The 18,455-nt window shown below is 32.6% G+C and overlaps 2 protein-coding genes across 2 annotated transcripts in view; one reads left to right on the top strand and one right to left on the bottom strand.

The window, feature by feature from the left end:
- Positions 1–6,171, bottom strand: part of LOC132746513 (cleavage and polyadenylation specificity factor subunit 2-like) — a gene marked incomplete at its 3' end in the record, with an annotated part of 56,090 nt that extends 49,919 nt beyond the window's left edge. Inside the window, 3 exon segments of the mRNA XM_060735696.1 lie at positions 132–291; positions 768–935; positions 6,080–6,171. Coding sequence (XP_060591679.1) covers positions 132–291; positions 768–916 — 309 coding nt within the window.
- A 34-nt stretch (positions 6,172–6,205) lies between these two features.
- The window catches only part of LOC132746518 (uncharacterized), a 28,102-nt gene continuing 15,852 nt past the window's right edge, over positions 6,206–18,455 (top strand). The window contains exons 1-7 of the mRNA XM_060735701.1: positions 6,206–6,425; positions 11,482–11,535; positions 12,547–12,693; positions 13,673–13,926; positions 15,357–15,451; positions 15,790–16,502; positions 17,876–17,938. Of these exons, the coding sequence (XP_060591684.1) occupies positions 6,315–6,425; positions 11,482–11,535; positions 12,547–12,693; positions 13,673–13,926; positions 15,357–15,451; positions 15,790–16,502; positions 17,876–17,938 (1,437 nt within the window). The 5' untranslated portion in view covers positions 6,206–6,314. The remainder of the gene's footprint in view (positions 6,426–11,481; positions 11,536–12,546; positions 12,694–13,672; positions 13,927–15,356; positions 15,452–15,789; positions 16,503–17,875; positions 17,939–18,455) is intronic.

Raw genomic sequence — 18,455 nt, 5'->3', positions numbered from 1 at the left:
TAATAAACATATATTAAGACTCTTAATTTAAGAGGTACAGAAGGGGTGTATGTTAGACATCAGGCACATGTGTTCCAAGAGGAAAAGAACCATAGAATATAGTAATATTGTTATCCCAAAAAAGTAATTACCTGGTACAAGTCATACATGAACATTTGACCCATCTTATATACAGGGACAGTGGCATAAACTGGACAAGAGAGGCCACATTTTCCAACAAGGTACGGCAGTGCTCCAAGATGTAGCTGGTCAGGATATGTCAGTAACACTGCATCGACTTTATGAAGATTTCTAAAAATGATAATGTTATATTAAATACTTAATATATATTACATATATTTCGTGCTCTCAGTGAGTTGTATTTAGTAGTGTTTTAAAGATACATCATTACTGTTATGACTGTACAATACATGTATCCCTCAAGTCTGACAGCATTTACTAAGGACAAAGGCAGCGTGTATTTATTGTATGCACAAGCGATCAGCTGGGAGGCTCTATGCAACTTCTATAAAGAAGAAAGAGAAGTGAGATCATAAAGAAATATAATGTCCATGTCTGGATTTAGAATTAAAACAAAGTGATGACAATCAAAGGATTCAGTCACAAAATCACAGCCTTAAACATATAAAAAAACATTCTGAAAAATTGAAACAAATAATGCTACATTTATTTTCTAAAATACAATTGCTGTCATTTAGCAGTTTTTTCAAACTCTGTATTAATAATGACAGCATTACAATCACACAGAAGTCATAGAATTTTTAAACCTTTTTATTTCCTTGATGACTGGTAAACTGAAATCCTCATCCCATCCACAATCCAGCAAAAATGTGAACTCATCTACTTGGAGCAAATAGCATGGAGGCCCTTCATCCTGGGCACCTGACAATGGTTGTAATTTGATGATTGATGTCATAGTGAGAGAGGCTCACAGTCTGAAAATTAATATAAAATTTTTTGTCTATAGTTTTGTTGTTTTTCTTTTTTGTTTTGGGGTGGGGGATATTGTGGTTATTTTGTTTGAAAAAGGAATTTAAAGTATGCCTATACTCAGTGTCAGGTTTCTTTTTGCCCTTACCTTTTATTTCTGCAAAATCAAGTACAATAAACAAAACGAACATATCAATAACTAAATTCATTCATGAAGTACGAAGCCTATAAATGGGGAAATCACATAAACATTTTTTTGTCTCATTTTTTTTTTTTAACATTTTTTGTTTAAAAGGTGTCATTTGGTATTTCATGTCCCGTTTTCATTTCAATCATAACACCTCGATAATTATATTTCAGCCAAAAAGTTGTTCTGTTATCAGAATACATCTCGCTGATTATCACTGAGTAACAATAAAAATGGCAGTGCCAAACTACATATGACACTGAAAATTTTACTCACAGGTACACAAGTTTACATATTTTTTGTTACATGTGTAGTCTACAGCCGGCTAAGTCAAAGCCCAGGCCCACTTTGCAGGCCTATCCTTCGCCTTCCCCATATCTACAGTGTCACATTTATTACAAAGGATGCTGTTTATCCTTGAGGTTTTAAAGAGGTCAATATTTGGTTAATATTTTTTATAAATTCTTCCACAAGTGTATTTGCATTGATCTTCATTAGAACATCCAGTTGTTTAGCTGTCTGCAAAGTCCTTATGATGTAGTTATGAATGTTTATTTTGGGAAATTTGGTGATAAAAATGTGAAAAGTAAAGAGTTTTTTTTCATTTGGGAAGCCACCCAATATCAGCCTCTATTTCATATGGAGAAAAACCTTGACTGATAAGTCTTACTACAACTTAGAACTGCAACCAGGAAGAAAAGTCAGAAAGCATATGATCATTTACCACAGCACTCTAACACAGAGATAAATGACCATGTCGGAGGCGTCCCGGAAAAGATTTTTTCAGGTAGAAAATAGAAATTTGGAACTTATTTGCAGCAAAAACAATTCCCATATTTTGCAATTATATTTGCATGTTAATTATCCTAAGACGTTGATATCAAATAGATTTTCCCAGACAGTTTAGTAATACACACTAAGAATTGTTGACACAAATTGATTGATAACTATACATGTGTGACCTGTCTCCGTCAATTAAAAGATTGTAACCCTGCTGGGCAAGTGTGTCAATAACAGTCTGCATAAATGAATCTGCCTACATTTACCTAGCAGTTTGTCATGTACGCCTGTCGGCAAAGTCTTTTGAAGTCTTGATAAGAGTTTAGACTACCCTTTAATGATAATTGACACTTATACGGGCTTACCCGGCTATAGACTACACATGTATATTTTTAAAAAATCAATTAAAAAACAGAATATGTGGAATTCAATACCTATCGATGAAATTTTCAGCATCAGTTCTAGTCGAGCGGCACCATTTATAATGTCACTCACTTGGAATTCAATACCTATCGATGAAATTTTCAGCATCAGTTCTAGTCAAGCGGCACCATTTATAATGTCACTCAATGATAACAGGCTGGGTATTTCGATAAATGACAATCGCAACCTTTCAGATAAATAATAATCTTCGAGTATGCCAAGTAAAAACTGAAGTAGTACATGAAATACCAAATGACAAATTTAAAAAATGAATGATTTTTTTAACCCACTTCCCCATTCATAGGCTTTGCTAAATTTCATATTAGCGCACCAAATGATCTCTAGAACCTGTCAATCACTTGACTTGACTCCACGATCAGTTCATTTAGAAGGATGGTGAGAAATTAAATCTTGTCAACAAATTCTGATTTTAGGTCATTAGTTGCGATTTTGATTTATATATTTGTAAGGAAATAATTGTATGGAAATAATTTTACAAGTTCTTCAAATGTTTGCATTATTTAACTTTGCGATTTTAAGCATTATTTTAAACATACAAGTGTCGAGACAATTACTTAGAAAAGTTTAAATCTATTAAGTAACAGAAAGGTAAATTTCATTTCTGTGATATAAAACCTGGTGACTTTTTGGAGATGCGGTGATTTAACAGTGAATGTTTAACAGTGAATGTCCCCCGCTGTGAAACGTCCGTGCATCCAAAACTTTATAAGCCGCTTTTTTAACAGTTTTTTTGTCAGATGCAGCATTGTCACCATATATAAACAGGTATGCTGAATAACTTACACCACCATACAGTATAGCGCATGTTTACTGTATCATAATACAGGAACGTCAAAGTCCAGGGCCGCTTCAATGGTAATAGCTAGCTCGACTAGCTGGCCCAAAGGGCCTGCTCGCAAAGCGAGCTTTACGGTAACACAAGTACCTGTTAAGTGATGGTTTTGAAAACTTTCATCCGAAATACCTAATTGAACACATCGCAACTTTTCGAATTACAAGATAACGATAAAAGCCGATGTACTCTGATTGAAAACGGAAGTGTAGACTGGTGTCCTGCGCACTTATAAAGGAACCATAATAAAAAGGGGGAACCAGAATAAACAGAAGCAGTGTATAAAATAGCGAATGACAATTTTAAAACGGAAAATGTAAAATAATGAACGATTATTTCAAACTATCTTACAGTGAAAGAAAATCGAGCTCGCTTTGAGGTTTTGCCTTTTTCATATTATAAACAACGTAACAGCCGAAATAAACATCAAGATTATTGCCGTTTTACTCCATTTACAAAATCTTTCGACAAATTCAAACGTGACTCCACAGCTTTGCCGTGTACAAATACGCTACGCTTTGAATTATGGGAACCAACATATTACCGAATGGCTCCGTCCATAGCCGACTGGTTTCCATCTTCAAAGCGCAGCTATTTCGGCTGTTGCGTTGTTTTTATTACCGTTGAAGTTTAATATTGACCATCATCGTGAAGAATTATATCTTCTGTGTCGATGGACCAAAGGATTATGTGAAAATATTGGAAATGGAATAAAATACATGTTGATGTTGATGGTAGGTTTGCGGATTTTTTACGTCGAACATTTTTATCTTGTGTATTATTAATAGCGAGCTCGACGAGCTGGCCCGAAGGGCCTGCTCGCAAAGCGAGCTTTACGGTAATGCGAGTACCTGCTAAGTGATGGTTTTGAAAACTTTCGTCCAAAGTACCGAATTGGACACATCGCAACCTTTCGAATTTAAAGATAACGATAAAAACTGAGGAATTCTGACTGAAAACGGATGTGCATGTAGACTGGTCACCCGCGCACGTCTATGGGAACCATAATTGGACAGGGAACCAGAATAACGGAAGCTGTGTATAAAAAATGAATATCGAAGGCGCCATTTTGTTTGAAATCTGATAAATAAAAACAATTTTTTTGTCGAATTTTGTTGTGAAAACTATCTAGAATGAAAGAAAATGGTCTAACTAAGAAAATGAATCCGAACACCAATATCTTTTATTCAGTCGTTAACGCTGTACAGACGTTTAAAGTATTGTTTACGTGACGTCACAATGTAGCGCCAAACAACGCGTGTAAAACAAACAAATCAAGTACGCTATTTTAATGTCACAAACGTTTTAAGTTTTACATTTATTTCACTTTAAATAATCTTTATTTCGCTTGAAAAATTATAGAGCAGGGCTCTAGCTAGGTTCAAAATTTAGGGAGAAGTCACTTCTCCCTCCAGCTGCTTTAGGGAGAAGTGGAGAGACTTTAGGGAGAAGTGAGGAGATTCATTTATCGAATTCGATGTTTGTTATCGCAATTATGTTGACTCACTGTACATATCTTATTAAATGAATTGGATCTGTGTTACAACAGAATATTCAATTTTAATTTAAAAGTAGTTTGAAACAAGAAATAAGAATGAGTATCATGTAATGCAACCATTGCATTAAATGAAGATAAAAAAGCCATAGTTGATTCCTATCATGGATCATATCGTGGGTGGATTAACAGTTATTCCCTCTGATTTACAATTAAAAAGCTTGCGCCGGACATTACATTCATATTCACTTATGTTGTAAAGAAAATGAAAGTAGATAACGAAAGAAACGATCTTTAATTTAACTTCATTTGTAATAAATACAGTGTAATACGCCGTCAATTTTATCAAATTAAACTCGTTGACAAAAAAGGTTATCATAACTTTCATTTAAAATTACCGTTACAGTTATATGTCGAGCGGTCCTCTTAATTCTGACAATCATTCGATAGTGAAAATTTAATTGACGTTTGATCCGACCATCATAAATAATTGTTACGGGTAGTTGTATGTTAGCGATTTAATGATTGGTTTAATAATGTCGCCTCGATTAAAACGTGAATTACGATTGGTTTCTCGCACGTATCGGTAATCTCGCCGTGGGCGGAGTCTAATTGTTCCTCGAGCGTCTGTTAATTAGACTTTTATGACATGTTGGTAAACAAACGGATTAATGACATTTCGCGTTGATTGAGATGCATGACAGTCCCCTTTCCGGCGGCGAGGGTAAACAAAGCAAACACACACAACATGTTATTCACAGTTATTGTTATTGTTGGTAATTTCAATAATGGATCAATAAAATAGGGCGACTTCATCTTCGCTTTCATGTAGGATGTCGGCGAAGTCAGACGGAATTCGGCGACTATTTCGCCCGAATCGCCCACTAGCTCGAGCCCTGTAGAGTGAAATAAAATAAACATAGTTTTATAAACGTTTTCAAAACTCGTTATTCATTTCACGACAGGGGCGGAGCCATATTTAACACAGTACGTGTTACGTCACACGCACTCGTCACTGCATTTGAAATAAAAATGAGCGATTATTTCATAGTATTTCACGTAAAAAGTACATCGAGCTCGCTTTGAGGCTTTGCCTTTTTCATATTAGTCGTTGATATATAAAAAATTTTCAAAATGGCTTACATTAAGTTTTTTTGCTTTATATGATCAGTACATGTGTTGGGATTGACAAATATACATTTTATTTGGATTTTATAAATTAAAGGCGTTTTAAGCTCCACACCCCAAGTGTCTGTGTTTAACAGTTGTTTCATGAAAATAAAATTTTATCTATTTGCTTTAAATTACAGAGAAAACTTCAATATTTAGAATAACATATTTGACTTTTAAAACATATTGTGAAATGTTTGACTGTCACTTCAATTTAAGAGAATCTAACCCATGTATTTACCATAAATAAATAATTTAAATGATCACACTATGGAGGCAGCCATGATTCAAACGTCTGTACTTATATGATTACTGTGTCTCACCAAATCTAATGAGCGTTTCAAATAGATGATCAATTCAGTCACATGACTTCAAAATGGCGGACGGACGTAATTTCGTGAAAAATAAATCAAATTTGTATTTTTTATGACGTAAAAAAGTTCCTTTTACTTATTTAACTGATGGAATAGGAAAAAATGCTTAGTATAATTATTTCAATCGCAGCTATTCTGCTGTGTGTGGCTGTTTTGAACTTTCTAAAGTATTTTTTCATTAGTAAAATGAGGATTGACGATCGAGATCAAAAGGTAAAACTTATGACAGGGTGTGCCCTTTTATATTCATTTTTATAATGCAAGATAATAAAGAAAATGCATATAAATGAAAGGGAATAAATGACAGGGATGGAAGGAAAAAGATAAAATGAGATAAAATTGTTAAGAGGAATAAACACACCTAGGAAATAATTCGATATTAAGAAATATATATAAAAGTTGTTCCAACTTTTTGTACATGTACTACACAATGAGGTATTGTGCTACTTTGTGTATCGGCTATATCTCTCCAAAGCGAGATTCTGACCCAGAACAAAAATATCTCAGAATCTAGCTTTGGCACATCAATTTTTTACTAATATGAAAGCAGGGTCTTTTAAATAGAATGATCTGGAAACACGCTATGTGAACCCTTCTTGGTACAATTAAACATGTCTCGATATAACTCAGTTTAGTTTTCTATACGCAAATTATGTAAGTGTTAAAGAAAAGGGCGAAAATTAAATACAAGAGCAAAAATAAAAATTCTTACAACATCATGTTCTTTAAAATCTCTAAACCTGTTTAAAAAAAGATAAATATTTCAGAAACTAATGTTTTTCAAGCGATATCTTTTGAAAAACATAGATTGCGTGTTCCGAATGTTTGCCGATAAACGGCCCCATTTTTAAAATGCAACAAATTAAGCATCATATATTTGTAAATTATACTAAATAAAATCGTGAAATATTATAAACTTACTACGTCATGATACGATTGGAAAAACATTTCTTCTCTGTAAAATCAATTTCTATTTTGTCATTGAACAATGCATACATTTTAAAAAAGCTTATGAAACTTGGACCTATTTTCAAATATGACCAGTAAATTTTTACCTTGACACGGGGAACGAAAAATTCCTAATTTCATTGCAAATCTATAAAATTGTTATTCTTTTAAGTAAAAACTGATAATGTAATTCTAAAATTTTGTCAGACTCCAGACCATTCTATTTGAAACACACAGATAAAAGTAAGATAACATTTCAATTTTGGTGGGTCTTCTCACTTAATTGGGAAGAGGCCTTAGCTATTTGATTTTAGGAAAAATCTTCATTAAAATTGCAAATTTTGAAAGTGAAAAATCTTATGTATGTTCAGATTTTTTGGAAAAGTGTTTGATTTTAAAGAAAATTCCATGCTAGGAAGAGAACATTATTTATAGGAGAAAATTCACTGACATTATAGAATTTATAGTATTATAACTTATAAGCATGATATATTGATTCAAGGCTGTGACTTACATTATCCTTGAGTCAAATCTGTGCCTATTTATGCCCAAAGATCTCATGGCCTTGGACCAGGAGTGTGGAAATGTGAATTTTTTCTACTTGCCCACAGACAAATAAGAAATCACTTGCTATATGTTTTAAGGAAGTTAAATAGAGGATATTTGTTTGTTTTGCATGTAAGATTGAAATATAATTTCACTGAGTGAACACCAGATGTAATATTTTCACGAGTGGCGTAGCCACAAGTGAAAATATAATAGCTGGTGTTCACGAATGAAATATATTTCAATCTTATATGTAAAACAAATAAATTTTCTTTTTATTTCATGATTTTTAAGTGATTTTAAGTATTTTTTACTGATTTTGCCGCGTTCTCCTTTTTTACGTCATCACATCATGACGTCACATCATCAATTTTGAAATATAGTCCTGTTAAATTCCTCTAACTTTGTTACGTTTTTAACATGATGTATGGTGACATCGACTTTCTTTTCCTAAAGAAGCAAAATGTACGCATGACGGCATTTATTTCTGCCCGTTATTCCATTTAGTTATGATTTTCTTTTCATCCGCATTCAGATATAGTTCGGCTACAGTGAAAATTATATTTTATAAATTTCACTAGTGGTTTATCGGAATATAATCATCTGATATATTACAATATAACACTGGAAAGCATGAAATAATGGCTGATAATAGTGTCCTTTCATAGGAAGGTGTGTACATTCAGGCCAGACTTCATTTTTGTAGTTTGAGGAAACATTCTACAAATTCTATATGGCAGTAAATCTTGTCCAAACTATCATCCTTTTAATACCTATTAAATCTGAACATAGGTCTGAGCTAATGGAACATAGGTTTAAGCTTATGGTTATTTGTTGTACAAACATTTTCACCAAAAGTTTTCACTCCTATATGCCAATACTTTACCTGTAATACAGTATGATGGTAGGTAGCCTCTGATAATGATAAGTAATTTAATGTGGACAGGACTGAGTGGTATTGGAGTAGAGAACCAGACTCCTTTGATGCTGTTTTAAACTAAGAATACAATTTAATGGAAAATAATCAAGATTATCATTGTAAAATTTTATAAATTTGAATATTTTTGCAGCATGCATGTATAAATTAAGTTGTGCAGAAGGATTTGTTCCATTGAAGCAAAAAATAACATTTATCTAAATATAAGATGGCAAATAAGCATAAATCATTCATTCCCCCTGCAAAATTGCCATGTAAACTTTATTAGATATTCAAAATGATGTAATTACCCTTTAGAACAAATACAGAATGTAGAATTTATGATAATACACAGCATCTAATTTTTTTCTCCTTTCTTACTTAATAAACTTTCTAAATGGAAGTCTGTTACAAAGAGTGGCAAGATTATGTTCTCTACTGGGGGATAAAAGTGACAGAATATATTGCCAGGAAAAAAAACAAACTTAGATTTTATGTAGAAATTGTAGAAAACTTCTGTGCTCATTTAATGAGTATAATACATTTTGTATATTCTCAATTTCAAAGCCTTCTTACATTATTAGTTATTATATTATTAGTTATAAAGATTTTTAACAGGTTATACATCCTTATATAAACTGTTGTTTGAAAATATAAACGCAAGCTGTAAGACGAGGGTTACAACCGTTTATAGACAGCCATATAACCACTAACCAGGCATACATGTATTTACAGCAAACTTCCTTTTTGTGTGGCCTTGAAAAAGGCGACATATAGGGGTTACTTTTGTCGGCGGTGTCTGCGTGTTGTCGGCGTCCCCTTAAGCTTGTGCAGAGCATAAGTCAGTCATTATAAGTCGGATTGCCTTCAAACATGGAATGCATGCTTCTTATAATGACCCGAAGTGCAGTGCACAAGAACCGGTACTCTGCACTTCTTAATTTTTGAGTTATTGCCCTTTGTTAATTTTCATACTTTATTTTTGTCAAGGCCATTTCACCTAAAGTATAAAAGCTATGGACATGAAACTTCATAGGATGATAGATCTCATTAAGGTGAAGTGCAGTGCTCGAGAACTGGTACTCTGCATTTCTTATTTTTTGAGTTATTGCCCTTTGTTAATTTTCATACTTTATTTTTGTCCAGGCCATTTCTCATAAATTATAAGAGCTATAGACTTGAAACTTCATAGGATGATAGATCTTATTGATAAGAAGTGCAGTGCACAGAAACTGCTGCTCTGTATTTCTTTTTTTTGAGTTACATGTATTGCCCTTTGTTAATTTTCATATTTCATTTTAGTCCTGGCCATTTCTCCTAAACTATATTGTTCACAAGGCGACACATCCGACTCGGGGAGTTCTAGTTTAAGGGAAAAAGTGAGATTTTATCATAAAATGACAACAGCAATGTGTATAAAACTATACAATGTACATGTATAAACCTCATGATCATCCAATGAAAAGCATACATGTAGTTACTAGTTACAAACATAATTATACTGTATCCCCAAAAATTTAATTGCTAAACAAAACTAAACATAACTTTTAAGCATACTGTAAATAAACACACTAAGATAATATACAAAATGCAATAATTATATGTTGAATAAACTCCATAAAACTTTAGTTCTAATCTCTTAACAATTAATGGAATCCATTTAAATGAAATACAAAATTATGTTCAATAAAAAACATTTTTGATAAAAAAAATTCCATTTTACCTACCAAACTTTCCTGCCCAAGCCAGTGGCATGAGATTTGGGGGATGTGGAAGGGGGGGGCAGACAAGGGTTATTTTAAGGCCCAATGCTATTACTGAAACAACTTCATGTGTTGTCTGAGGGAAAAAGAAAACATCATCTCTGCATGTAAATACTGTACCAATGTATGACCAAAAGCAATGACAATTGCAATTTGCCTAATGCCACTTAATAACTAGTAGGGTTTAAAAGAGATAGATGATAAATCTATTAAAACTGGCATTTTCATAATTTGATAGTCCTAATTTAAAGTACTGACTAATTTTGCCAAAATGCTTGAGGAAACAGACTGATACTAATTGATCTTGGATGTTTATTCAATTGATCTTTTCATCTTAGTCATTCAAATCTATTACATTATACTCCATTGATTCTTGACGTCATTATCAGTGTCATGTATGATTCAACATTTGTTTGCCAATTATACTTAGTTATATAAACCTTAGGTGAATCATGGTTAACACTTTAATTAGAGTTGTAAATTTTGTTAGTAAACATGTTGAAACTATGACTCAAGTGTTTGGTAAATATAATGTTTATGTAAAAAATGATGCTGTTTTAGATGCAGAAAGTAAACATTTTCCAATTCTAGACTCAGTTTTGATATATATATATATATATAAGAAAGTTACTTTAATCGTTTAGGATAAAATCTGGTTAACCTTTCATTAAATCAAATAATTAACTTTCCTTCATATTATCATAATCAGGGTTGATTGTAAAACTGCTCTAAGTCCTCCTTTATTTCATTTAAGTTCTTGCAGTTTTGCAGTCCATTCTTGATATGTACTCAACATAGAACCATCATAATTTTGTATTTCATTTATTATGTTTCAATTCAAACTTTTATCACATTATACAAGTCATCTGTTCTCTTCAATTATCAAATTTTGAAAGATTGACAAGTTCATTTACAAAATTAAGAGGAACAAGGGTTAATAAGTTTATTCATTAAAATTTTTAATATTTTAAACAATTTCTTAATTATCATACAAATTTGCACAAAACTAACTTACAGTTACAGGGACATATATCAACATATAGGTATTACAAAATTAAAATATCATAGTCCAATAACCAATACCATATATTTTCAGAAGAAACCAAAACTGACCACTTTAGAAGTTCTTACGTTGCTAAGAGATTTGAAGGTAAGTTTGTCAAATTGATAGGTCTAGTCTTAAGGTAAAATGGCTAGAAATTTGGTTCATACTCAGCATCTGTTTCATATATTAAAAAAAAAGCCTTTCTGCTTAGCTCAATCGGATTTGTAACTCAGGATTCACTGGTTACATCCTTGGGTGTGATAAAAAAAGGATTTGTGTCAAAGCTGTTAAGGTGGACCAACTGCCAAGATATGACCAGACTTGTTTCAAAATGGACGTGAAAGCCAAACTAACAAACATGAATTAAAGCTGCTGATGTTGGACATTGAATCTAATGGTCATTTGTCTCTCACTGCTAATTCAGAAACCATGTAGGACTAGTAGTCAGTCACTTGCAGAGAAATTGATAATTTCTGGTTAGTTATCCATGGCATGATAATTTCTGGTTAGTTATCAATGAAATGATAATTTCTGGTTAGTTATCCATGACATGATAATTTCTGTTTAGTTATCCATGACATGATAGTTTCTGGTACGTTATCCATGAAATGATAATTTCTGGTTAGTTATCCATGAAAGCTGTTATAGTGGTCAGGAAGCTAAGATATGACGAGACCTTTGCCAAAATTGGCATAAAAACCAAGCAAACAAACATGAATTTAAAGCTGCATGCAAACACATGTGCAAATAAAGTTTGGAAAAGTTAAAATTTGGAAAATTTATTTAGAGTTTCAGAAATGTGTAAACATTAACAGCCCATGAATTTATTATGTATTTTCATTGCTCTAATGCTGCACCATTACAAATTTGATTTTTTTTTTTAAACTGATATTGACTGTTTATTTCATTCTGTAGATATACATGTATGTTGGATATTTGTCTATACACCTAGTAAGACGTACTTGAACCTCTAGTCGGTGAAGTTTATGTAATTATAAATTTATCGTTGACAGCACATACATGTACATGTAGACCCTTTACAAGAAACTTATAATGTGTCAAAGTATTACAAGATTATTACAATTTTATCAAGTGCTATTGTCTTTCTATTTTTAGCCTTTTCCTATAAGTGTTCATAAAGGGTGGAAGTTACACTCATTTCGTCACAACAGTCGAGTGTGGTGGCAGGAGATATCGGTCAACAGCAAGAGTTCAAGTGTCAATGTCTACGCAGTTTACACTAAAACAAAAATACCTGCTCAGGTAGTGTAAATTTAATAGCCTTTATAGTAATTCTTAGATGTATATATAATTATCCAGTTAGCTTACAGAACGTCGTGGTTCTACTCAGGTGTCTGTTTGTGCCTGAAATAACGCATGGAAGGGCACCTGAGGTCTTCCTCCACCAGTAAAGCTGGAACATCGCCATATGACCTATACTGTGTTGGTGTGACGTAAAAACCAGCAATAATTATGCACTGTTTTGTGTAATCTATTTTGTTCAGTATAAATAGATCAATGATATAAGTGAGGTGAGGAAATAGCATACATGTATTTAAACCATTATCAGCATTCTGATTTCTGAGTTCAGCTAAGGTCAGCTCCTAAACTTTGCTGCAAATGGACATTCAGTGCACATGTATATCTGCACTGTTTTGTTTTTTTAAGCCCTCCAAAATGGGAAGGCATTTAGTTTTTTATGTGTATGTCAAAACATTGTCTGATCCATAATTTTGTCATTTATGGATGGACTTAAAAGTAACTAAATATAGTTTTTTATCACTCTCAACTTTACTTCCCTTAACTTATCAGCTCCAGTATCTTATCATTAAGTTTATGTTTTCGAATAAAAAAATTAACCGTTATGATTTCTGTGGTGTCTGCGTTGTTGTTCTCTTTGTTGTCATTTCATGGTGCAAAAACTTTGATGTAGCCCACTATTCAAGCATTTTAAAAGTCATCAACTTGAAACTTGATGCTTGCTTATCATGACTAGGTGTAGTTGTTTAGACAATGGGGCACCATTCTGAAAGTAATATTTTTTTAGTTATATCCATAAACTTAGATTTTTTTACAGACATGCTGGGCTCTTGTGTTCAACAAGATTTTTACTTATAAAATGTCAAACCCATTGTTGAGATAGAAAGGTAGACCCAAGAAATAGGGCTACTTCATATTGATTATTATGAACCACTATTATGAATCAGTGATACACTTATAAAATTTCTTTTCATCTGAGCAGTTAGTTCTTCAAATCCTGAAGGATGTTTCAAAAACATCAAGCTGGAAACCAGGTTGCCTAGCAACCAGCATTATCTCACCACCATTGGAGAGTGAGGCAGGAAGTAGATTGAAGGGCACTATGGGTAATTTACCAGTTCAACATGACATAGTGATAGAAGAAACTAGTCCAGATACTACACAAGGCTATGGAATATGGTCATTGATAAGTAGTGAGAATAGATCTCTGCAAACTATTCAAAAGGAACATAGAAGGTATCATAAACAAGATACTCTAAATAATTATATAGTCAACATTACTAATTCCACGTCATCACTTATTTCACAGTAATGGCATATTTTCATGTGACCAGTGTTAAACTGGTCAGAATTGACATATTTTATTCATACACCTACGCAACAAAGTTTTTGTGCAAAATATTTTAAATCTCTAGATTTTTACGTAAAACCGAACAACATTTTACAAATTTCGGCAAAAAGCAATAAGAGTCCATTTAATTTGTACATATGTCTGAAAAAATCATCATTTTCTAAATGTTCTTGAATGTTGAAAAAATAAATTTTGAGTTACAAAGTTAGGATAATTTTAATATTTAAAATCAAGCAAAACAGCATATAGAAATTTTAACTGAAACATGAAAAAACTGAAATGTAACACCATTACTGCGATTTAGATGATGACATACTGTTTTCAAAATGGCCGACTTATGGTCCATTAAAATTGACTTTGACTGAATATATTGTTGTTTCCTTGTGCCATACAGCAGAAAATAGCTATATGTTATAGCTTATGACAATTTTTGTACCATAAGTTTCATTTGTTGTTTTCTTTCTGGTTTCAAAGCATTAAGTACCGTGAAATAAGAGGTGCACAGTATACAACTCAAGTCTTAACATGTTTTTTACATGCACATAGGGTAAAAATAATGGTTAATACGTCAAAATCATAAGTCCTCAGGTGGATCAAAAATTCTTTACAGAGCCACACGTCCTGCAGGATGAGTGGCTTAAAATTTCTACTAGCCTGGCATGCTTTGCTACACGTCCTGCATCTTTTACTTGATTTTCAAGATAAACTTAACCAATGTGATAGAACCTTGCAAGAGACCGCTAAAAATTCTCATAATCAATTTGTTTACATAAATTTAACAAACAAACCGCAAACAAAGCTTGTGTTTTAGGTTATGTATAAATCACGCACTTTATAGAGCATTGTCAGGCACATTCCAGTCACACCCGTATCCAATTAACAATGCAATCAGACCTTTATAAAGTGTGCAAATGCTGCATATCCTAAAGCACAAGCTTTGTTTCTGGTTTTCCATTGTTAGATGTAAATAAACTGATTTTGAGAATTCTAGCTTTCTATTACATCAGCAAATTTACCCTCGTCCCTCCGCTCATCCTTCCGGACGAGCAAACAACGGTATTGTAGTCATCCTGCATCAATGTCTACTTGTAAATACAAGAAGACGAGTGGAAATTTTGATCCCTGCCTCACACCGAAGAAAAAACATTTGTCTTTATGAAAAGATATCTTTTCAACTTAAAGTACCTATAACAATTTTTTTAAGGGTGACTCTTACAGCATTGTTTCATTGATTTAAGTTATTTCATATTTTTTTGTAAATTGACCAGCCTTATTTTGATAAGCGTAATGATATATAAATATGGCATATTTACAGGTACTGGCATAGAGAAGACAATGGTGTTTGCTGGCACCTTCAGATGTGTGAGTCACATCAGGAGTGGCTTTTCTTTCTTGCTCAGCCTGTTGAAGGTATTGTTTTCGGGTTTTTTCAATAATATATTAGGTATCAAGTAAGTAAATATTTAAGTATTTGCTGTAATCTCGTACAATTTTTATTTTCGATGTCACATGATGAATTTCTGTAGAAGTTTCTGTTTATTTATGATGTATACAATTTCATGTTATTATTCCGTATTTATGTAAGGCTTTACCGTAGTGAATATTTCAAATGATAATTTAATTATTACACATTAAGTTATGTTCTACAAAAAAAGCTTGTAATAAATCATTTCAATAAATCCTTCAAGAACATATTTAAATCAATTAAACTAATTGATCAGATTTTTTTCAATGTTACGAACTTCCAGATGTGGATGAGTGTTTATTGACAGTGCTAGGCTATCAGGATAGAGATAACCATTTCACCACGGCTAGCTACGTATCTGAGGCCCTTAGTTCACTCACTGAATACTTCCATTATCGAAAACTAGTCGCCACACCTCTTGTAGATATAAAACTTCCGACAGCTCGACCTGTAACAAGGTCATATAGTTCTTCTGAAGATGTTACGAGTCCAGGTCGAAGAATGTTTTTACGGTTTCGATCTCTCGTAGAAAGACCGTCCATTGGTGCTGAAAAAACTTACTCTCCTAAACAACAGATTCTTCGTTCTGCTTCCATTCTTAAACACAATAGTCCGACTTTGTCAAATGGGCTTGACGTTAACAAGCCTCTCTCAGATAAGCTAAAAACCAGTTCATTAGACAGAAGGGTAGATATGCCAAAGCTTGCCACAGTAAAAGATAAAAATTGGAATAATCAGTCTGATAGTGAAAAGAGTGAGAATTCTACAAGCAATAAAACAGACATTGGTGAAAGCCATGCTGTCATGGAGGAACGGAAGAATGAGATTAACAGTAGTTCTAATGGATCAGCTGTGTTTCATGATGCTAATAATGATAGTGACATTAGTGGATCGGATAATGAAGAAGACAATGGAAAAGAAAAGGAAGAGGACATGGACAGCATACTAGATGCTGATATAAATGCAGAGGAAGAGTTTGAAAAATCTATGAAGACATGACATGGTTTTGCTATTAGATTTTCATATATTTTATATGAAGCCAGTAAAAACCCCAAATTGCATAAATTATTAAAATTTTAACCTGCTGTATTGTTATTGAACTCATCTTCTTCTTTAAAATTTGGGCTGTTTTTAGTAACTTTAGCGGATTGTCAAATATCAAATTAAAATTACCACAGTAAGAGTCGTCAATTGCATGGGACAGGTCTGTTATTTTAGCCCATAGTGCACACATGGTTTGAACTTTAGTAAAAACATGACCGTGTATGTGATTGATATATAATCAAACAGATAGCAGGATAATCAAACAGATAGCAGGGTTTTTATTCCTAACAGTTTGGCGATCTTGATAATAATGCTGCTTAAATCTGTTATATTTTTTGCCTGTAGATTAAAATATCCCTCTTGATCCATGGCCAAACTGCTTGTTTTTGTTGACTCAGATAAATATAATAAACCTTGAGATAGTTGTTTAAGATATTTGTGTTTGACATACTTTTTTGGTGCCATTTTTTACATAATACTTGTGTTATACAACACCATGTTGACTGACCTCTGGTCAGTATGTCTGGAAAAAAAAGTCAGTTTGGAAAAATACATGTAGGTCAGGGTATGGAAAGAAGTAAATTTAATTAAAATAAGAAAAAAAGTAAGTAACAACTTTACTTAAGGAAGCATACACATCTGGTTTCCCGATTTCCATTTGTTCTGCAGCATAAACATACAATGTAACATAGTTATATACAGTCGACATTGATTTAGATTACATAGATACACAAAACAACCAATTGGCGTGAAAGAACTGGAAAATGAGATTTGTTTTTAATTTTCACAACTTCAGCATAAAAGTATTATTTTGTACAAGCAATATGAAAAAAATATAAATATGAAATTTTTATAGAGGTTGTAATTTTTATGTACAAAAATGAAAATTTAATTGGAAAATTGACACTTTATATACATGTTTGTAGGTAGGTGGCTTGAAATGTTCTTCTGAATTTGGGGGGGGGACATAGTTTGATAAAAAAAGTTACATAGAAATAGAAAGTTTGATAGTAAATTTGGAAAAATAGTAAATGTGATTAAAAAAGATGAAGTATTGAGTTTGGAAAAGAACAGTAAATAATGATGAAGTCTTGATGAAATTGTTTCCCGTTATTTTGGAGGAAATAAGGTGTAGTTTGAGTAAATTGTAAGTTTGATGAAAAAGTAAGCTTGAAAAGTAAACAGTAAATTATGATGAAGATTTATGAAAATGTTTTCTGTTGTGGTATTTAAAACTAAAGTAAGCTTGAAAAACCAGTTTGATGAAAAAATTTAAGTTTTGAAAAATAGTAAATTATGATGAAAATTTATGAAATTGTTTCACTTTTTCAGAGGATATTCATCACATTGTACATGCCAACCAAACAGCAGCTGAACTTCTTGCAGTTGTAAGTTAGATACTTGTATTTCTTTTTATTTTCTTGGTTTGATCAGGGTTTTTTTTTAAATAAAAATAGACTGAGAATAAAGATATGTGTATTACCAGTTATGCAAGTTGGTCAGTGATTTATATGATGATTGGTTATAAATTGATTTTGCAGTATTCTGCTTTCATTTCCATACTTTTTCTGAGCAATGATAAAATCCCCTTACAAAATTTATATGATGCAACCCTCTTAATTAAAGAAAACACTTATTATCTTGACTGTTAAAAAAATATTGAGAGAAATTGTACTTTCCAAGTCGTCAGTGCATGGCTTCAGTTAAGTTTTTGCGTGCAAGTTGGTATCTCTGAAACTACTGAAGGAAATGGCTTAAACTTCACACACCTGAGAGCGTGATTGGAAATCACAATCCAAGGCCCGTTAGTCTTTCATGGATTTTGACAGAATTGAGGCCCTTTCTGAACATAAAAACTTCTACATTATCCAGGTACTGAGAATAGTGGAACACACTGTCATACTG

Source organism: Ruditapes philippinarum, unplaced genomic scaffold (genome assembly GCF_026571515.1).
Source record: "Ruditapes philippinarum isolate M1 unplaced genomic scaffold, ASM2657151v2 ctg733_1_1_1_1, whole genome shotgun sequence".
Taxonomy (NCBI): Eukaryota; Metazoa; Mollusca; class Bivalvia; order Venerida; family Veneridae; genus Ruditapes; species Ruditapes philippinarum.
The sequence above is the reverse complement of the archived record's forward strand: the minus strand, read 5'-3'. Positions and strand labels throughout refer to the sequence as shown.